This window comes from Lampetra planeri, chromosome 51, assembly GCF_965212315.1.
Source record: "Lampetra planeri chromosome 51, kcLamPlan1.2.h2, whole genome shotgun sequence".
Lineage (NCBI taxonomy): Eukaryota > Metazoa > Chordata > Hyperoartia > Petromyzontiformes > Petromyzontidae > Lampetra > Lampetra planeri.
Window position 1 is genome coordinate 3,308,268 of NC_136157.1, and position 23,352 is coordinate 3,331,619.

Here is a 23,352-nt window from a genome sequence, read left to right on the forward strand (position 1 = left end):
ATCATCAGGTATTAAAGAAACAGCAACACAAATCTAACCAGAAAACTATAGACAGACATATAAGCAGACAGACATCATAAAGATACACAGAGAGAGAACACGTATCGGCACAAAGAGAGAGGTCGTCTCTGTGACGAGGCCTTAGATATAGAGAGGGGGCGGGGGCGGAGAGAGGGAGACGAAGTATCAGGACTGTTGGAGTGTTGGATTGTAATAAAGAAGTTACCTTTACAAGTGTCTCCGGAACCCATTACACACGTAGTGCGACATGGGCCTCCGTCCGTTTCCCCTTCGTCTAGATCAGCGTTCCTCATTGCAATGCCCGCGGGCCACTGGAGGTCCGTGGGGCCCTCCCACAGCACACAACGAGTGACATCACCACCCATCATCAGCATCGTGCTGCTGTCAAAACCCACAACGGTTTCAAAACGTGTGGCGGTCCTCACGATTGACGATGTCTTATCGGCGAAAGTGGCCACCCCCTCTGACAATTCGTGAAGAGCTGCTGCTGGGATGCAGTTTGACTGCCTGTGCACTCAACAACGAACCCAATCACAGTTCCAACGATCACTGTTGTTACATTGCTTTAATCGCTTTATTTTGGCGATTTCGAAAGCGTTTTGGTTTAGCCATCTTTGTTTGTTGTAGTACAGAGTTAGACTGATAACTTTAAATTAATCTAAATGGTTGTTATTGTTTGACTTGCATCCCACTGGGATTTTTGCACACAGTATTGATATACGGTGCTTTTTCTGGAAGATTTTGCTGTTTTTTCCTGGATTTTTCTGTTTGCGCATAGTCACTTTAAGATGTTTCTTGTTCATGTTTTTGGTTGTTGCGGTTGCACCCGATTCAAGAGCCGAATGGCTCACAGGGCTATACCAAATAAATGAAACTTAAAAAACTGAAACCCACACCGAATGGCATGGATGGGGGTACGGCACGGGGCGGTGTTTTTTCCGTTCGTGTCTCGAAATTTGAAAGCAAAAATAAAATCGTTCCATCGTTTTGTGCCTTACATTTAACAAATAAATAATTCTTACCATACCGGTAGGGTCACATTTCGTACCGTACATTTGAGGACTAAAATAAATCGTCCGTGGTTTTTGGATTGTTTTTTTGTCGAACCGTGCCAGCGCAATCACATTTCGTACCTGCACATTTGATAAAAAATAAAATCGCACCGTGCATTTGATTTTTCTTTTTTCTTCGTATCGTAACCAGTACGGTCAAATTTTCGTCCCCGTAATTTCGTACCGTGCCGCGTTGCCACACCATACCCGGCTCTGGCAGCCTGCCCAGCGATCGCCTCCCCTTCACCCCAGCTCAGCTGTTGACGGGACGGGGTTCAAGGGGACGAAGGCCCCGTCGCAGTGTGGACGTAATTACTGCGTGCGAATGAACGAGTAAGCCTCCCAACAGCTCGTCTGACCCGGGTTTTTTTTTGCCAGGCGAAGAATTTCACTAATACGAACCTCTTATGGGGGTGGGGGAGTAGGGGAGGGAGGAGGGGGATGGTGAGCGGTGGGAGCCCGCTTGGAGGAGGGGGGGAGAATGTTTATTCATTTATTAGCCAATTTTATAGCGACTTTATAATGTATAGGTACGTGCAAAGGTGCAGCGCTGCAATTACTCACTGTCACCACTGCGGAAAGGGCATCCACTTGCAACGGCCTGTTGTAACGTTCTGACCTGCCACCGAGTAGATACCTGTGAAAAAAATCTTTACAGCTCATAGGATTCCTCCAGTAGAAATAAATATTCTGATTCTGACCTCGAGAAAAGGGGGCTCGTTATATTATAGATGATATTTGGCCTACTTTCTTTGCACGACGGCTAGACGTCTTGGAAAACAGGTTGGAGGAGCCACACTTTACGCCACCACGCTGCACCTGCCGATCGCAGACTAAGCGCAGTGGGCCGATTCCCCGCGCCTGCGATTAGCGCGGTTGGCTACGTACGGCGCAAAAGAAGTTTAACATATACACACGTACATTTCGAATCCCGTGCCGGGAGATTGAATCGGCAACCTCCCTCTCTCTCTGGATTGCAATTCCACAGCGATAACCGCTATGCTCTGGCCGGCATTCACAGTTCGCGTTATTGTCGTGTTAATGTAAACAGGATTTATATATTTTTTAGTTAAACGCAGTGTCTGCGTTTTTTTTTTGACGGCAGTCACAATTTCGTCTCCGCGATGTTAATCTCTCTGCATTTGCAATGCGGACCAGTTTGATATGCCGTACATTGCATTCTGTGCGCACGTATAAATAGTGCATATTCTGTGTGTGTGTGCAAATATTAAAATACAATTTAGGCATGCGGCATAATTTCTGCATACACACACACAAGACAAAGATACCCTCCATAGCTTAACAGCCTGTTCGGGCAAGTGCTGTCAGTTAGCACCTATGAAGGCCGGAATTGCGCAGGAGGGGGTGGGTGGCCAGCACCACGCCCGGCAGCCTTTGTCTCCCCAGTGGCGATGTTTGCACACTACGTACTCATTCGAGGCTGAGTCGACCTAGGTAAGCCCAGGACCGGTTTCAGATAATCGTCACTGGTGTTGGCCGTGAGCGGGAATCGAACTCGGGTCGCTGGCTTCGTATTGCAGCGCGCTAACTGCTACACTACCGCTCCCCACACACCTTCCTACACACACACACCTTCCTACACACACACACACGCCTTCCTACACACACACACACACCTTCCTACACACACACACACCTACACACACACACCTTCCTACACACACACACCTTCCTACACACACACACACACCTTCCTACACACACACGCACACCTTTCTACACACACACACACCTTCCTACACACACACACACCTTCCTACACACACACACACCTTCCTACAGACACACCTTCCTACAGACACACCTTCCTACAGACACACCTTCCTACACACACACACACACCTTCCTACACACACACACACACCTTCCTACACACACACACACACACCTTCCTACACACACACACACACCTTCCTACACACACACACACACACCTTCCTACACACACACACACACCTTCCTACACACACACACACCTTCCTACACACACCTTCCTACACATACACACATTCCTACACACACATCTTCGTACACACATTCCTACACACACACATACCTTCCTACACACACACACCTTCCTACACACACACACACACACATTCCTACACACACACACACACACATTCCTACATACACACACACACACCTTCCTACACACACACACCTTCCTACACACACACACCTTCCTACACACCTTCCTACACACCTTCCTTCCTACACACACACACACCTTCCTACACACACACACACCTTCCTACACACACACACACCTTCCTACACACACACACACCTTCCTACACACACACACACACACCTTCCTACACACACACACACCTTCCTACACACACACACACCTTCCTACACACACACCTTCCTACACACACCTTCCTACACACACACACCTTCCTACACACACACACACCTTCCTACACACACACACACCTTCCTACACACACACACCTTCCTACACACACACACACCTTCCTACACACACACACACCTTCCTACACACACACACACCTTCCTACACACACCTTCCTACACATACACACATTCCTACACACACATCTTCGTACACACCTTCCTACACACACACACACACACCTTCCTACATACACACCCCTTCCTACACACCTTCCTACACACACACACCTTCCTACACACACATTCCTACACACACACACACACACACCTTCCTACACACCTTCCTACACACACACACACCTTCTTACACACACACACCTTCCTACACACACACACTTTCCTACACACAAACGCACACACCTTCCTACACACACACACACCTGGCTCTATTTCACGAGCAGCTTCCTCCATCGTGACGGCAATTTGGTGGTGGAGCTGTGGCTGCGTGGTTAGCGCACCTCCATAATGGAGTCGGCTCACCTGCCCACGGCTAACGGCTGTGACAAGTGATGTCGAAACCGGGCCGGGGCGCCTACCGTGAGAAACCCGCACTGCCCAGCGTGTTGAAGTGTGGGCAAACAATCCCGGTGGCTAACGTGGCGTCTTGAGACATTCATCCAGCGGTGGATTTAGAAAGTACCGCGAATTATTCCTGTTTTATTTACGTGGGAATTGGGGGGGGGGGCTGGGAGATCAGTTCAAACCGGGTGGTTCAGATTGGTGCTCAGAAGAAGATGTTGGACATCGCGCCGTGGCGAGATGTTAACTACCTCGCCTGGTATACAGGAGGTCGTGGGTTTGAGGTGGCTAAGAGATGTTAACTACCTCGCCTGGTATACAGGAGGTCGTGGGTTTGAGGTGGCTAAGAGATGTTAACTACCTCGCCTGGTATACAGGAGGTCGTGGGTTTGAGGTGGCTAAGAGATGTTAACTACCTCGCCTGGTATACAGGAGGTCGTGGATTTGATCCCGACCCTGAGGCCTGCTGTATATGTGAAGTTTGCGTGTCTCTCGCCCTGTGGTCGCGTGGATTTTTCTCCGGGTTCTCCGGGATTCCCCCCCCCCCCCCCCACATTTAGAAACATTCGTTTAGAGATTTTTGGTTGCCATGAATTTCCACAGGATGACAAGCCATTTTGATAAGCTATCATTTGTGACCCACGTCGCTTCTGAAACGAAGCTATGTAGCTCAGAGGGCCTTAACACAGTCATGAAATCATGCATTCCCATCGACTCCTCTTGATCACGGTAAGGCCCTCCATGCACGGCTCCCACGTGTCTTGTCTAGGCGGCTTCAGTTCGTGTTGAAAGCTGCGGCCCGACTTCTGAGACGTGCAGCACCGCTTCGAGCACATTACTCCCGCTTTAAAGCTTTCGTGACTGCAGGGATTCATCTTCTTGGTTCTTTTGGTAAAGTCACGTAGAATGGAAATAATAAAATAATACAAATAAAGCATAATAAAATAATATAATAATATAATATTATACTCTTATATAATCTAATAATATAATATATTATGTTTTATTTTTATTATGTTATTATTTCCATTCTACGTGACTTTACCGAAAGAACCAAGAAGATTACTCCCCCTCTCCGCGATCGGCGCTGCCTTCCAGTACGCTTTCGCATCCAGTACAAGTTAGCCACTCTGCTCCATAAAGCTCTGCAAGGTCTTGGACCAACGTGCCCGTCTGATCTGTCATACGACCGGTTAGTGTATACTCGACGTTCTCTAGAGGAGGACCTCCAAATTCATCTTCTTGGTTCTTTCGCTAAAGTCAGGTAGAAGGGAAATAATAAAATAATAAAAATAAAACATAATAAAATAATTCTCACGACGTTTCTGCCACAACGCAAGCAGCCGTCCTCAGGTGAAGAACAGGTCTGTCGGAAAGACAGCGTCTGAATGAACACCACCAGGCTTGGCAGCGTATATTTAAGCTGGGTTGGAGGGGGAAGAGCACCTTGACAAAGGAATTTGCATATCGAAAGAACCAAGAAGATGAATCCCTGCAGTCACGAAAGCTTTAAATCGAGACCTCCAAATTGTTTTCCTCAGCCTCGGCTCTTGCACTCGACGCTGGGTGAGGGTCGAACATTCTCACGCTTTGCCGGAGGGGCATCCGGCACGCTACGGAGCCTCAGTGTTGTTTAGGAGGGGAGTGCAAGACTCACTATTTTCTCACGGCTTTAACTCAAACGTCATTTTATTGTCCTTGCATTTTCATTTTTGCGAACAATGTTTGGATACCCCATATTCTTAGGTTTTTTCGGTGAAGTCACGTAGGTAAAAAATTAAAATTACAATTAATAAAAGTAAAATTAAAATAAAATTATTTTAAAAATCTAAATTAATAAAAGTAAAATAAAATAATTTAATTTTACTTTTATAAATTTTAATTTTAATTTTGTACCTACGTGACTTTACCGAAAAAATCTAAGAATATGAATCCTTGCAGTCACGAAAGCTTCAAATCTAGAATTTGGATACCCCCTTGAGTGGCGGTGATATTACATTTAAAATCAACTCGGTTACGGTTAACTGCTAAAATAAAATAAAAAGTTGACATAGTTTTGGTCAACAAATATCTCTGGGGACTCGTGGGACCGCTGAGATGAGCGCTCCCTTTGCGTGCCTGGGTTGTTCGTGATGTTGCTTGGCACTCTGTCCGCAGTGTCGCTCCTAGAGTTACAATATCGTGGGAAGGGAGAGAGAGAGATAGCGTAATATCTCACAATAGAAGGAGAGGGGATGACTCCATGTAAACGCGTTGCCTTGGATTATATTGGTCATCATCTATAACACTGGTCAACAAAAAAAACACATTTTTTTCTGGCCTGGACTTTTGCAGCTGTTTTAGACTAATTTCAGGGTGCTGATTCCAAATCTGATCTCAGATTTGCTCTATCACATCTCATTTTTATGCTATCGGCAAACCCCATTTTCATTGATTTAACCCAAAATTAACTCTGTCACTTATGATTGCAAGTTGTTGCGAGTCAGTGACTGCTTTAGTGTTAAAATATGGTGCTGTATTTTTAGGATAGTGTGTTTATAATATCATTTTATGTAGATATCCACATTTATTAAATATTTTTCTTCTGCAGTTTTTATTGAAAATGCAATATTTGATATCTCAAAAACCTGATGTGATAGACAAAAACTGATGCCAGATTTGGAATCAGCACCCCAAAATTACATTAAAACCGTTGGAATACCTTATGCCAGAAAAGTGCGTTGACCAGTGTAATAGATGATGATGGGTAATATTGGGAAAGCCGACGTGTTTATCTGATCATCGTCGTCATTATGACCAGAGCCCTCCCTAGGGGTACGGCAAATCGGGGCGACCGCACCGGGCCCAGCGCTTTCGGGGGGGGGGGGGGGGGCTGTCACTTTGCCGTGACTGTGGTGTCAGATGTAATACTCTAAGTTTAGTTTAAAGGCGTCAGGAGGCCCACACGGTGGGGGTTTGCCCCGGGCCCCGCACCCCCCCCCACTCCCGATATGAACAACCCTGATTATTGCAAAACTGAAATGAAAAAAAACTAGACAATTTTACTGCCTTGTGGGAAGACTTACAGATATACCCCCCCTCCCTCCCAGGACAGCTGCCTCAAAAACGACGACGACGCAGGGACAACCAGCAAAGGGTTGTCAACCCGCCTCCTCCTCATCCCAGCCGAGCCGGGCAGCTTTACCAAGGCGCCGGGGCTGATGGAAGCTCTCGGTCACGTGGCTGCGAAACAGTCGCGAGAAAATCTGCGGTGCAACTGCGAAAACCTCCCTTCGCTGCAAGTAGCTGTTTGGATCAATTACACGCGTACACAGGGCGCTGTGATTCGTGAGAGGGATGGGTGAGTTGAGGTGGTGGTGGTGGTTCTCAAAGTTCATTTACTAGGTATAGCCCTGTGAGCCATTCGGCTCTTGAATCGGGTGCAACCGCAACAAACAAAAACATGTGCAAACAGAAAATCCAAGAAAAGACAGCAAAATATTGCAGAAAAAATCACCGTACACCAACCCTGTGCAAATATCCCAGTGGGATGCAAGTCAAACAACAACAACCACAAGACAACTTTGATTAAGGCCATCAGTCTAACTCTGTACTACAACAAACAAACATGGCCAAACCAAAAAACTTGTCGAAAATCACCAAAATAAAAGCCATGAAAGCAATGAAACAGTGGTCATAGCAACTGTGGTGGTGGTGGGGCGAGGTTTTTGTTTGCTCTTCAAGGCCATGTAGGAGAGTGATGGATGGCAATCAACTCATCGCGTCGAAGCCATGAGCTGCACGTGGACGCGTGGGACCCGCTGATGGAGTCCCTCGAGCCCTCGGCCTGATGGAGGAGTTGGGGGGGGGGGCCTCAGTGGCAGCCCATTGACGACGGCCTGCTCCGTTTGCTCCGTTGACAAAACAAATAGAAACCCACCCAGCGCATCCAGAATTTCACTCAAGTCTGGTGTAGACCAATTAGTTTCAAGGACAATGCATATATTATCAGAGTGTTTCGATTTAAATTTCGATTTAAAGCTTTCGTGACTGCAGGGATTCATCTTTTTGGTTCTTTCGGTAAAGTCACGTAGACGGGAAAAAATAGATATAAAACATAATAAAATTATCAGAGTGTGTTTTTTGTTTGTATTCTGACCACAAGCATTGTGGTTAATGCAGACACGATTCATTGTAAAAGGCTTCAGTTTGGTGTTTTAACATCTTAACACAACTGTTTCGTTACCAGAAAAAACGGGGAAAACCCCTATTATCTATTGCAACTGCCCCGCTAAAGTATCACGAGAAATGACAGCGTGCTTTGCACGTCGAGATGACATCACCGTTCCGTGGCGCGCCAAGCCTCGGTCGTACGACTCTGAATTGTTCATGCGAAGTGCGCGGAGCCACACGCCACGTGATCAGCCTGCAGGGCCACGTGTTGTCATAACACCCTGGGGGGCCGCTACATCGCAGGCAGCGGTCGTCGTTAAACGATTGGGGTGGGGGGGGGGCGGTCAGCTGATCGCATTCGCTCGCTCCACGAACTTCTATTCCCCGTTTCCACTCTCGTCCTCGAATCTCATTCCACCGCATCCGTCCATCCTCACCCTCGGTCTCCCATTACTCCTTATGCCCTGCATCAGTGACATCTTCATAGCCCAACTGATTGCATCTCCACAACGCAACTCATTGCATCTCTACAACCCTCTCGTTGCATCTCCACAACGCAACTCTGCATCTCCACAACGCAACTCATTGCATCTCCACAACCCACTCATTGCATCTCCACAATGCAACTCTGCATCTCCACAACGCAACTCATTGCATCTCCACAACCCAACTGATTGCATCTCCACAACGCAACTCATTGCATCTCCACAACGCAACTGATTGCATTTCCACAACGCAACTCATTGCATCTCCACAACCCACTCATTGCATCTCCACAACGCAACGCATTGCATCTCCACAACCCAACGCAATGCATCTCCACAACGCAACTGATTGCATCTCCACAACGCAACTCGTTGCATCTCCCTAACGCAACTAATCGCATCTCCACAACGCAACTCATTGCATCTCCACAACGCAACTGATTGCATCTTATTTGTTTCTTCTCGACACAGGCCAAAACCATCATCGCCTCGCTACGTTCTCGTGAGTAAAAGTAACCCTGGCTGAAGAAAAAAAAACCCCACTACGATGCTTTGAGCTTAAAATTCCAGTTAGAACGAAGACGCGATAATATTTGAGGTTTTAAGAATCGTGTTTCTTTGTTTCCCTTCTGCCACCAATCATCCCTCTCTCTCCCCCTCTCCTCGCCTCCTACGAGACACACGGTCCGTCTTCTCCTGTCTGGTGCCCACACAACCCCGCATCACCCGCTCCGCTTTGCCCACTCAGCGCTTTGCTTTCTTCGGGCCAAAATCAACTCTCATCCGAGCGCTGCTTTTGCAGAGCGAGCGAGAGAGAGAGTGTGGGGCAAAGCCGCCGTGCTCACGCTCCGATGCGCGAATCAATAAAAGTTTCAACATTCGCGGTGCGCTTTTTCTTTTCTTTTCAGCGGCGTACGGACAACATCAGCCGGTTAACAACGAGGAACGAGGGGTAATTAAGACGCAGTAATGAATAATGAGAGCCGGGGGAGCGGCAGGTTGGGGAGGGATGCAGGTATCCATCGCAGACGCCGAGATCGTTCGTTCCGTTAGCGCGGGCGAGTCGGGGAAAATGATCCGTGACGCGCGCGTTTCCATTAAACGCGTCCCCAGCGAATCGAGCCGCTTTTGGAGGCCCAATGTCCCCGTCGCAGGGACGCGACGCGAGATTGGGAACAAGGCTGCCGAGCGCTCGCCGACTCAGCCTTGAAAACCACGTGCTCGCACTTGGTAGGTCGCGTCCGTGGAAGCCGGACGTGAGCGCACACGTCTCGTGCAGGTGCCCGAGATGTTAACTGCCTCGCCTGGTATACAGGAGGTCGTCGAATTCTAGATTTGAAGCTTTCGTGACTGCAAGTATTCATATTCTTAGGTTTTTTTCGGTAAAGTCACGTAGGTAAAAAATTAAAATTAAAATTAATAAAAGTTAAATAAAAATAAAATAAAAATCACGACGTTTCGGAGGCAACACAAGCTTCCGTCTTCAAGTGGAACCGTCACAGCACGATAGCTGCATCAAGTAAATGAGAGATTCCAAGAGATACTACCCCGTATATATACTGGTTGAGGGGGGGGGGGGATGGGCCAGGAACGGCCCACTTTTTTATTATTATGGTAAGGTGCGGCTTGAGACTACGGCTAGTCTACATAACAAAGGACTGAGCCTTTATTATGGTATTATTTTTATTTTACTTTTATTAATTTTAATTTTAATTTTTTTACCTACGTGACTTTACCGAAAAAACCTAAGAATAGGAGGTCGTCGGTTCGATCCCGACCCTGACGCCTGGTGCTGTGTATTTGGAGTTTGCGTGTCTCTCTCTCTCTTTACCTCCCGTGGTCGCGTGGATTTTTCTCCGGGTGCTCCGGGTTTTCCCATCTACAATTATAAACGTGCGTTTAGAGTGTTTGGCTGCTATAAATGTCCACATGATGATAAGCCACTTCGTTGAGCAATCATTTGTGGCCAGGTCGCTTAAGAAAAAAGATCGATGTAGTTCAGTGGACATGACCTGCTACCAAAAAAAAATCTGTGTTAGTTTATCGTTTTAAAATTAACACGTGGGTTTTTAGCAGGCAATTTTACAATTGACAATATGATTTGGGGTGAGGCCACGTAACAAACCGAACATATCTGTCACTAAGACCCTCCGCCACCCAACACAGCCAAACAAATGACACCATTGTCAAGTGTGCAAGCTTTTAACAAACGTGCCAATTGTTCGTTTGAGCTCACCGGTAAGTTGAAGAACGATTACCACGACCAACATGTAGCAACATCGGCGGTGTGAATGGGTTCTCCAGTTTACTGCGCAGTATTGGCCCTGGTGAAGGGAACGAAATGGGGGCCTATGTCAAATCCACCCCTCCACCCCCCACTTAGTAAGTCCCAAGGTCAGGGGCTTGCCCCTTGTGGTTCTATGGTCGCTTGCTTGAGGAGAGTCGTTTAAAAAAAAAGAATAAATCTGAAACGTAACTTAACGTAGAGGATAGCGTAATTAAATATGGCAGGGAATTAGTGGGTCATCGTGCAATGTCTTGGTGACGACAAAATGTACAGCAGTCAAACTGCGTTTCGATTTAAAGCTTTCGTGACTGCAGGGATTCATCTTCTTGGTTCTTTCGGTAAAATCACGTAGAAGGGAAATAATAAAATAATAAAAATTTCTATTATTATGTTTTATTTCCCCCTCTACAATTAGAAACGTGCGTTTACAGAGTAAAATTTAATATTATTATGTTTTATTTGTATTAATTTATTATTTCCCTTCTACGTGACTTTACCGAAAGAACCAAGAAGATCAAACTGCGTTGTTAAAGAATAACGAAAGGGGTGGAAAAAATTGAATAGACGAAATTTATTCCATCACCCGGTTCGTTTATTTAGGTCATAGTTTGTTTGCCATCGGCTGTGTACCTGCAGTGTTTGTGTACAAGTCGCTCTGCGTGTAATGTGGCTCTCGATATATTGTTTGTCAAATACAAAAAAAACAACGAAACAATGGCTCTTCTTCATAATTGTTTTTTTACCCTTCTATCTGGCAACAAAACTGACACCTTTTTTTACAAGGAGTCATGTTTACATAGACCACAATACCTGCAGTCATAATGCAAACTTCTTCTTCCTAGCGTTGTTCCCGCTGTGGCGCAGGGTCCGCTTTTCGGCATTGTCTTCTCCATTTGGCTCGGTCCAGGGCATCTTCAGGGGATGGGTTGACCGTCTTCATGTCTTCCTTTATTCGGTCCATCCATCGCTTCTTCGGACGCCCGCGTGGACGGCGGCCCTCTGGCTCAATACGCAAGGCAGTCTTGGCCACTGATGACTCTTCACTTCGCATCACGTGGCCGTACCACCGAAGCCTTGCCTCAAGCATCTTGTCCGCAATGGGGGCCACACCAAGTCGCTTCCGAACGTCTTCGTTCCTGACACGATCCCATCGAGTGAGCCCGAGGCTCCATCTGAGCATCCTCATCTCCATGGTGTGGAGAGCTTGTTCGTGTACAGTTGTGGCTGGCCAGCACTCGGATCCATAGAGTGCCACCGGTCGGACGATGGTCTTGTATATTTTTCCCTTCAGCCTATCCGGAATTTTCCGATCACAGAGGACTCCGGTGACTTGCCTCCATTTCATCCACGCCGCATTGACTCGTGACCTCACATCAGTCGTGATGCTACCATCTGAGCTGATGGTGGAGCCCAGGTACTTAAAGTCCGTCACTTTCTTCAGATCTTCTCCGTCAACACTGATGGTGCCGTCGGTTTGGGGGCCACACTCCATATACTCCGTCTTTTTGATGTTGAACCTCATCCCGTTTTCGTCCAAACGTTCCTTCCACAGGCGCGTTTGTCTTTCCACTTCTCCTCTCTCTTCATCTGAGAGGAGGACGTCATCCGCGTAGAGAATTGACCATGGAAGGGGCGTGTGCAGGTCGGCAGTGATCGTGTCCATGCACAGGATAAACAGGAGTGGTGACAGGGCCGATCCTTGGTGCACTCCAACGCTGATGGGAAATGGCGGTGATATGCCCACTGCACACCTGACTGCACTGGTGACGTTCTTGTATAGGAGTTGCACCCAATGCACGTAGGTTTCAGGGACTCCATGGGATCGAAGCGAGTGCCAGATGAGGTCGTGGGGGACCCTGTCAAATGCATTTTCAAGGTCGAGGAACGACACGTGCACAGCTTGGTTCTTCTCTCTGTGCAAACAAAAAACATAATTCTGATGTGCACTGTCCTTGAAGTTGATTGGTCTATGATTGGTCTATGTAAACATGACTCCTTGTAAAAAAGGTGTCAGTTTTGTTGCCAGATAGAAGGGTAAAAAACCAATTATCATATTTTTTACTGGAAAATGAGGTTCCAATGGTGTGAATGGCTCTTCTTCTTTGAAATGTTTTCGTACCCCTGCCCTCGGCTTCTCCAGCCCACAGGGCCACAATGCAGTGGGCACTGCCCGCGCGCTCGATAACCACCTCGCGGCACGCGCGATGACTCTCAAGGGGACCTCTATCGCCCTCTACGCGGAGTAGATGGACCGCGTTTGTGTTCCGCGCCGTGACTCAGAGTGGAGGGGGGAGGGGGGGCAGGAGGAGTGATGTTCTGGAAGTGCTAGAGAGATGGGCGACTTCTTGTGAATTATAATATTGTCGAATATCTAGAAGGATGAGTGTCTGTTGTGAATTATAATATTGTAGAATTGCTAGAGGGTTGGGTTACTGTTGTGAATTCTAATATTGTAGAATAGCTAGAGGGATGCGTGACTTGTGAATTCTAATATTGTAGAATAGCTAGAGGCATGGGTGACTGTTGTGAATTATAATATTGTAGAATAGCTCGAGAGACGTGTGTCTGTTGTGAATTATATTATTGTAGAAGGGCTAGAGGGATGTGTGTCTGTTGTGAATTATAATTAAGTAGAATATCTAGAGGGATGGGTGATTGTTGTGAATTATAATTATTGTTCGATAAGGGTTATAATGCGGATATTTGGCATGACTATATTCAAAGCTATTACTCACAGTTACTACTGTCCATATATCCCAAATAGCGAGGCTGCATCACTATATGAATTCCAAAATGTGTGTGAATCCAATTCAATAATGCATTGGGACATCACGCTCTCGGTGTGGTCGCTATGTTTGTGTGGAAAGCGGCGTTTGACCAGGCATCTATCTGCTCAGTGTAAACTGCATGCACACGATACATCGTGTGTGAGACATTGGGACGAGGAGGCAACATACGTTTCCCTAAGCTCTACCCTGGCGTTAAGTGGGTTTATGAATTGTGTTTTCAAACAGCGTGAATCGCATTCACTCATGCCAACCATTTTCGGCCACGTTATGAAACAATGGGCCACATACTGCCGGATGTGAATTCTAACGGTGATTTATACGGGCTATAAATGTGAATCGTGTTCGCAAAAAATACACAGCATTGTAAAGTCTGTGCTTACGACTATAACCATCTGAAAAGAACCATCGTCGAATTTGGGCCACCAAAGATGATTTATCTATTTCAGAATATTTATTCATATTTTGGATCAATCCGATGAGATGTACAACTCTTTCTCACAGATGTCAAATAGGGGCAGGTCAGAATATTACAACAACAACAACAACTAATAATACAAAGCACGATATGACTGCAAATCATAGGCAAGTTTAACACATCGCTTACAAATATATACAAATAAAACTAAACTAAGTTTTTTTTTATCTTGTCGTGTGAAAGCAATTACCACAGTACTTGACGCAAAGTAGAATGTCAGGCTGACCCTGACATATGATAATCGGTCTGGCTCGTGGGGAAGGATTAGCCTGATACACATTGCTTCACTACCGTGGTAGATGCTTTCACACAATGTGTAAACTCATCATCAGTGAACCAAGTCGTTTGTCTCCCATGGCATCTGATTAAAAAGCCGATACAAAGCGGACAAGAACCGCTGCCGGTTACTGGCATTAATTAATATTCCCTGCAGCAGTTCGCATCACCGCATGGAGTATTAGAATACAAATTAAATAACTACAACGGGAGACACGTCGGACGATGGTTTCAACCCTCGCATTCCCACACACAACAACAACGACGACAACAACAACGAATCAGTTCTGTATTTTCTCAGCCATACCTGCAGGAAGCCGTTGGCAAGGTGACTAGATGTTAAATCCCTCGCCTGGTCTACAGGAGGTCCTGGATTCGATCCCGACCCTGACATCTGCTGTATATTTGGAGTTTGCGGTGTCTCTCTCATCATCATCACGGTGGCTAAGAGATGTTAACTCCCTCGCCTGGTGTACAGGAGGTCGTGGGTTCGATCCCGACCCTGACATCTGCTGTATATTTGGAGTTTGCGGTGTCTCTCTCATCATCATCACGGTGGCTAAGAGATGTTAACTCCCTCGCCTGGTGTACAGGAGGTCGTGGGTTCGATCCCGACCCTGACATCTGCTGTATATTTGGAGTATGCGGTATCTCTCTCATCATCATCACGGTGGCTAAGAGATGTTAACTCCCTCGCCTGGTCTACAGGAGGTCGTGGGTTCGATCCCGACATTGATATCTGCTGTATATTTAGAGTTTTCGGTGCCTCTCTCTCTCATCATCATCATCACGGTGGCTTGGAGATATTAACTCCCTCGCCTGGTCGACAGGAGGTCGTGGGTTCGATCCCGACATTGACGCCTGCTGTATATTTGGAGTTTGCGTGTCTCTCTCATCATCATCACGGTGGCTAGGACATGTTAACTCCCTCGCCTGGTCTACAGGAGGTCGTGGGTTCGATCCCGACCCAGACGCCTGCTGTATAATTGGAGTTTGCGTGTCTCTCTCATCATCATCACGGTGGCTAGGAGATGTTAACTACCTTGCCTGGTATGCATGAGGTCGTCACTTCGATCCCGACCGTGACATCTGCTGTATATTTGGAGTTTGCGGTGTCTCTCTCTTCCAGTGGTCCTGTGGATTTTTTTCTCCGGGCCCTCCACATTTAGAATGAACATCACGCGTTTAGAGCATTTGGCTGCCGTTATAAATTTCCACACGATGATGATAAACCACTTCGTTGAGCTATCATTAGTGGCCAAGTAGCTTCTGAAAAAAGAGCTGCATCGCCCAGTGGACCTTACCTTGTAAAATAACAATAATAAAATTGCTGAAAGTTTAGTTTATATTGAGAGGTAGCAGGTGGAACACCGGGAATGTTCGCGGGTTTTGCTGATCTCGTTTGAACTCTCAAGAAAAGTCAGTGGGCTTGGGCAGGTCACGTGGCTTGAATAAGCGACGATGGGGGCGCGATGGTCAAGACTGATGACGGAGTGGCAGCCAAGGAATGGAACGCGTCCTAGAGGGCCTCCACCGAGGAGATAGGGCGATTAAATCAGCTCGCGTGCAGGTGCTAAGGGGCCGTCCATAAATGACGTCACGCGATTTTGGACGATTTTTCACCCCCCCCCTCCCTCGTCACACGGAGTCATAAAAAGTCAGACCCCCCTCCTCAAATATGACGTCACAAAGCTCTGTTTCAAATCGCTTTAAACTATTGTCATTGTAGTGCGTATTTAATGTGGCGCTGCACTCTGATGTTGTAGGAGAAAACATTTATTAAACGTCTATTTAATTCAGTAGAACGTGTTGTCTATATTTATTTAAAGTTGCGCATTTTGATGAGGCGTCACATTTCTCAACCCCCCTCCCCTCCTCACACAAATGTCTGACCACCCCCCCCAAGTGCGTGACGTCATTTATGGACGGCCCCTAAGCGGATTGCGGGGTTACGCTTCATCCAGCAGTGGATTGCTCGTGGCTGATGATAAATTACGTGCAGTGAACGCTGGGAATGAGATGCCACGTAAAATACAAATATCTACCGTATCACCTTAACAGGCTGTTGGGGCAGGTGATGTTTGCGAGCGCCTATTAAGGCCGGTACGGCACACGAGGGGATTGGTGGCCAGCGCTATGCCTGGCCACCTTTGCCTTCCCACTGCCGTTTACACACTGCACCAGGTACTCATTTACGGCTGAGTCCACCTATGGGAGACCCAGGACGGGTTCAAATATCCGCCACTGTCATTGGTCGTGAGCGGGAATCGAACGTGGGTTTTAACAGATTCATGGCACAATGCGCTAACCACTACACCACGGCTGCTCGTCAGCACACCACACACAAAGGAAAAGACAAAGATCCCCCGTATAGCCTGAACAGACTATTGAGGCAAGTGCCTCAATGAAGGCCGGCACGGCACACGAGGGGGTGGGTGGGCCAGCACCACACCGGAGCAGGTACTCATTTGAGGCTGAGTCGACCTAGAGGAGGCCCAGGACCGGTTCAAATAATCGTCACCGGTGTTGGCCGCGAGCGGGAATCGAACTCGGGTGGCCAGGTCCGTAGCGCAGCGCAGCGCTAACCACTACACGACCGCTCCGCACACACACAGAGACACACACGCGAGTCGTGAGATGCGTGTGTGTGTGTACGTTGCGCCATCAATCATCATCAGCCGCCACCGCCGCATTTGCTGACGGCACAGCCTCGTGTGCAACCAACGGCCGCGTTCAGCAAGAGACCGGGGGGGGGGGTCGTCCATCGGCGAGCCCTCACGTTTGTCAATTAGCGCCATTCACTCAATGCGCGTGTGGTTACCACCACAATCATCGCCGCCGCGGTGAAGCAAGACATCGTGCTGCACCGATGAGCGGTCGCCGTGCGATTGCGTCACAAGTTGGAGGCGCGACGTCGCCACGTGCTTGGGTTTACTCGACGGAGATCATTTGCGAGGACTGTAAAATGAAACGTCGGACTCGAATTGTAAACGTTGTGGGTTTAGTCTCCAACACGCCGGTGTGCTGTACTCGTAACGAATTGGCACGTTCTGTTTGCGTGACAACCCTGACTAATTGGCTGTGTCGGGTGGTGGCGGGTTTAACGACACATTTATAATGCTTACGCGGTCTCACCCAAAAACCTCTTCTTGTGGATACTGCAAATAGCTCAACATTTGGAGAAACCTTTAGGGCCGTGACGCCGACACACATTGGGCTCATAGAAGCACTAAACAACGCCACGTGACGTTCAACGGTCGCCGTGACGCAGACGGCGCGTGGCATTTACGGTCACACAGCACGAAGCGGCGTCATTGACTGGGGTGGCCCCATTGACCTGGGGGTTCGAACCGCGCGCCGCTGCAACGAGCGGCGAACGCGGCACCGCTCGTGACCCCCACAGAGCAACCTCTCGGTTTCAATCTCCGCACATCACACACACGCACACTCTGCATTACGAACCAGAATCAAGAATATTTGTACCCGAGGAATCCGATGAGCTATGAAGGGTTTTGTTTTTTCTCACAGATGTCCAGTAAGGGGGCGGGTCATCGCACGGCGGTCATAGGCGGCCATCTCCTAAACCAGTGGACAACTCAGAAGAGCCCAGAGTGCGACCAATCTCACACCGCGGACCGCATAGCAAGGGCCACAGTGTACTGTGTGGGTCTCTGTGCGAAGTTGTGATGCTCTGTGTGAGTCTCTGGGTCTCTGTGCGAATCTGTGAGGCTCCGTGTGAGTGTCTGGGTCTCTGTGCGAATCCGTGTGGTTCTGTGTGAGTCTCTGGGTCTCTGTGCGAAGCTGTGATACTCTGTGTGAGTCTATGGGTCTCTGTGCGAATATGTGACGCTCCGTGTGAGTCTTATGAGTCTCTGTGTGCGTCTATGCTTCTCCATGCGCGTTTTATATCTCAAACCCATGCATCGCATAGTGACGGCCACTGCCCGCTTCATTCATCTATTGGTCTCTGTGCGAATCTATGAAGCTCTCTGGGAGTCGACGGGTCTCTTTGTGCGTCTATGATTCTCCATGCGAGTCTACACGTCGCACCATGGACAGCTCCATTCCACTCTGGGCATTGTATCTGCGTGAGCCTACGGGGGGATCTCTCCGTAAGCCAATGAATCTCCACGTGAGTCTAAATCTCAAACCCCCCACACCACTCGCCCGCTCCCATCACTCACCAGCGACGTTTCAGACATTGACCGCGAGGCGACTCCTGCGGCCGCTCTCATATCGCACGAGGGTGGTTTGTGCTAGCAAAGTGCCAACGCTCTACGCGGGGGGGGGGGGGGGTCAATCGATTGGAACGACAAATACCTCGCCAAGGAGCATAAACCATCACGCGGATTCTGGTCATCCTCGCGGCAGCAGCGGAGGAGGCTTCTGGCTGACCGTCGGACAAAGGCGGCGGTCACCGCATCGCGCGGCGCTTTCGGATGCGCTTCTGCGGCCGTCTGGAACGCTCTTCCCTTCCGATATTAGGAAGTCACTGGGAGCTATGCACTTTTAAATCACCATCCAGATTGAATAACTAATTTCTTTAGAACTCATATATGCGTTCAGATTATTGTCCTCCCCCCCCCATGTCGCCGATTAGCGTCATTGGCTACACACAGCGCAAAAGAAGATAAACACCCATGCATAGTGCCATTCTTTTTCTGTGGGTCTTTCGGTAAAGTCACGTAGATAGGTTCAAAGAAAATAACAAACCTATCAACCTATCTACGTGACTTTAACGAAAGACCCCAAGAATATGAATTCCTGCAGTCACGAAAGCTTTACGTCAATATTTAATGCCATTCTTATTCTTCTGGGGAATAACAACGGAGTGGAAGCCTGAGAGTAGAAGACGTCCGATGGGAACGTCCACCGAGGAGATGGAGCGATCAATTTGCGTGTAGGTGCCGGGATGGATGACTACATCGTAGGATCGGCAGGTGGCTGCGGATTGCGGAGGCCTTCATCCAGCAGTGGACTGACCATGGCTAACAATGATTTAATTAGTGGTTGAGTTACAGAACATGTACTCGTATATTCGAATACGCTTGTTTCGAATTTCAGATTCCCAGCCCTTGTAGAACATCACCGGAATGCACACCGGTCACTCAGATCCATAGCCACTCGAGAGGATAATTAAAAATCACAGCAGTCACTCGGCTCTTTAGCCCTTCGAAGAATACCATTACATCATAGATCAGTCACTCAGATCGTTGGGTCCTCTCGAACTCTATCACTCGAACATAAATCTGCCCACTCGCTCACTCACTCACGGTAATGTGCATTACATAGACTCAGCGGAGTTTCACTGATAGAACAACACGATTTCTCCGCGGTAGAGTAATTACGCGCTGACACACACACAGGGGCGCGTAGATTGTGTGAATGCAGAGGAATGTTACCGTCACGCTGCCAGCACGGCCAACACAGCTGAATGCAGCTCACTCGCTGTTTACAACGATCTGGGGAAAGTGCGGTTAGCGAGCACCTATTAAGGTTGGGGGGATGTGTAACCAACACACTGCACCGAGTAGTTTTACAAGGCTGAGTCGACCTAGGGGAGGCCCAGCACCGGTGCAGATAATGGCCACTGATGTTTTGCCGTGAGCGGGAATCGAACTCGGGACCCGCTGGATTCATAGTGCAGCGCGCTAACCGATTACACTACGTACGGTGCGAAAGAAGTGCAATATACATACAAAGACCCCCCGTATTGCCTAAACAGACTGTTGGGGTAAGTGCTGTTAGCGAGCACCTATGAAGTCCGGCACGGCACACGAGGCAGTGATTGGCTACGCCCGGCCGCCTTTGTCTCCCCAGCGCTGATATTTTACACAACCACACCAGGGTACTCATTTGAGGCTGAGTCGACCTAGAGGTAGACCGATGAGCGGTTCAGACAAATCGAAACGCATCCACGCACGTGCGCACACACACGCACACACACGCACACACCCGCACGACAAACCTGCTTCTCGTAATTGGCGATGTTCACGGAGAATCCCATTGCTCGATCGGTGGCAAATCGGTCGCTGTAGCTGGAAGTCGTCGTCGTCGTCTTCGTCGTCTTCGTCGGCGTTCCCTGCCCCGATGTCGCTCGTCGCTGTCGTTGCTGCCCGGGCGCCGCTCTCCACTCTCGCTCGATCCGCTCCGCTCGGCTCTGCGCGCGCTGCTGAATGCAGTGCGCGAGGAATTCTTCCGCCGTTCTGACGATCAACTGCGCGCGTGCGCGTGTGTGTAGGCGCGTGCGTGCGCGTGCGCGCGCGCGTGTGTGTGTGTAGTGACGTGGGGGGGAGGGGGAGCGGTGGCTCAGCGGTTAGCACGCTGCCGCGCTACGAATCCGGCGACCCCCCGGGGTCGATTCCGGCTCTCGGCCGCCAATAACGGTGACGTTATCTGAACCTGGTTCTCGGGCCTCCACTAGGTCGACTCAGCCTCAAATGAGTAACCTTGCGCGGTGCGTGAACATTCCCTCCCGAGGAGATAAAGGCGGCCGGGCGTGATACTAGTCACGCATCCCCCCCCCCCCCTCGTGTGCCGTTCCGGCCTTCATAGTTTCTCGCAAACAGCACTCGCCCCGAGCAGTCTGCTGAGGCTACACGGGTGAATCTTTGTCTTTGCCTCGATGGGGACACGACACGCATGCACACGTCTGCACACAGAGCGCTATAAATATGAACGGGGCCCGGGACACGCGGGGGCCGTGCCGTTCCACCGGGTGCGGGGAGAGAGAGGGAGAGAGGAGACGCGATCGATGTCTGCGCGCGCCTGTGAAGGATGGTGCACTGGTGGTGTTAATGGTTTGAACGCGCTGGAATTCCAATGCAAGAGATTCGATCTCCAGGCGCGGTATGTGACAGCAATGGTCACAGGGCTCCGTAAATTTCCTCCGCAGCCGCCTCTGTGTACCAATCGGTAAGATAAAAATTAGCTAAAAAAATATTTATTTTTGGTATTGATTTGGTTACCTTTGTAATCGTATCGTGTTTGTTGCGTTGTTTGTTGTTGTAACGTTCTGACCCGCCCCTACTGCACATCTGTCATAAAGAGCTTCATAGCTCACCGGATTCCTCCAGTATCGATAAATATTCTGATTCTGGGACAATACCGTCGATAGGCAGGTCCACCCGCGTGGGTACGTCAGCGTTTTCCACGACGTCTGACCAAGCGTGGAAGAGTAGGCCAAAATACCGTCCAGAGGGCCTCTGGAGAGCTCCCTCTAGTGGAAGCTCTTCAGCCAGCAGTGCCGTGGGCGAGTCAGTTGCGGGGCCGCGCCTTTATCCGTGCCGATAGATGCACGACACGTGGGGGGAGCGGTGGCGCAGCGATTAGCGCACTGCGCAATACCACCTGGAAAATCGAGCTAGATTCTCCGAGCACGAGGAAATTAATCTTCGTGCCAAATGTCTGAACCGGTCCTGCGCCTCCCCCTAGGTCGACTCAGCCTAAAAAAAATAATACCTCGCTGTGATTGGTAAACATCGCCGCTGGGCAGGCGAAGGCGGCCGGGCGTGGTGTTTGTCGCCCGCCCATCTCATCGTGCTTGCTAACGGGACTTGCCCAAACGGTCTGTGTCAACCTTTAGGGGGGACGTGGATGGGCAGATCTGTCAACACAGTCGACCGGATCTCAAATACGCCGTGGCACATAGGATGGGTCTACGTGAGTTGGATGCGTGGGGAAAGAGTGGCATGGGATCTTTTTTTTTTACGATCAGTGGAAGCAAGAAGATGCTCGGTGTAGTCGGCACTTTGCTTCGTTCATCATTTCGTATTTTTTTAAAATAACTTTGCTTTATGTAAACCCCCACCTCTCGCTCGCTCTCTCGCTCACTCTCCCGCTCACTCTCTCGTTCTGCACGCAAGCCCTTCTCGCATGGGATTTTGCACGCATCATCAATGGCCATGATCAATCCGCCGCTAGATGAAGGCCTCCCTCCTCCGCGCGCACGCTCCACGCGAGTCGCAGACTCTGTCTGACCATACTTCACCGTACACGGCAGGAGCATCGCATTTGGCCGCGCGGGTTGCCATCAACGCCTCGCGGCGGGGCGTCTCGTGCCGCTAACGAGAAAAAAAGAGGATTCGAAGGTTTACGGCCAGCCGACAATCCATACATATATAGATAAAAACTCTTGAGTAAATAAATAAATAAGCATCACCCAAAAAGCGGAGCATGCACAAACAGATCGATATCTCATTCCCCTCGCGCCGTGCCCGTTTGCGGAGGCAAACACACACGCACAAAAATGAAAGAAGCTTTCATGCAGCCACACTTGCCAATTGGGTGAGAGCACAAAGCGAAACCGCACGAGGAGGCTGCCTCTACGAGAGTGAGCGAATGGTGTGGTGGGATGCCGGGTTACAAGTTAAAATCGTTATTATTGTTTCTGTGACACCAACAGCATCGCTACAGCAATTGGCAGCGTTCGTAAAAGCCCAGTCACATGCGTGGGCAATCAGTTGCATGCACCTGCAACCGGTTGCGAGAAGTTGCTTAACCGATTGCTGCCGGCAGAGACAGACTCGATCTAATTACGCAACTAACCAGGCCTTACAAATGACTTCTTGAGCACATCAAGTACATACGGTTGTGTCGAGGGTCAAGCTCCGAATAGCAACACGACTCTATGCTATACAAAAAAACACTCAACACATTCATCAATAACATTAGCGTTGAAAGAAAAAAAAGAAATATATAAAAGGGAACGTTTCGGGCAATGCCCCTTTTAATAGCAAACTAAGAAGGCCCATGCGCTATAAAGAAGGGCAGTTGCCCGAAAACGTTGCCACACATTTGTATGTTTTCATTCAGTGCCACGGCGTTGCTGACGAATGAGTTGAGTTTGTTT

At 48.8% G+C, this 23,352-nt stretch overlaps 1 protein-coding gene across 1 annotated transcript in view; it reads right to left on the minus strand.

The window, feature by feature from the left end:
• LOC144734556 (uncharacterized) overlaps positions 1 to 21,343 on the minus strand; it is a 132,950-nt gene extending 111,607 nt beyond the window's left edge. The window contains exon 1 of the mRNA XM_078616803.1: positions 20,470 to 21,343. Coding sequence (XP_078472929.1) covers positions 20,470 to 20,508 — 39 coding nt within the window. The 5' untranslated portion in view covers positions 20,509 to 21,343. The remainder of the gene's footprint in view (positions 1 to 20,469) is intronic.
• Between the last annotated feature and the right edge of the window lie 2,009 nt (positions 21,344 to 23,352).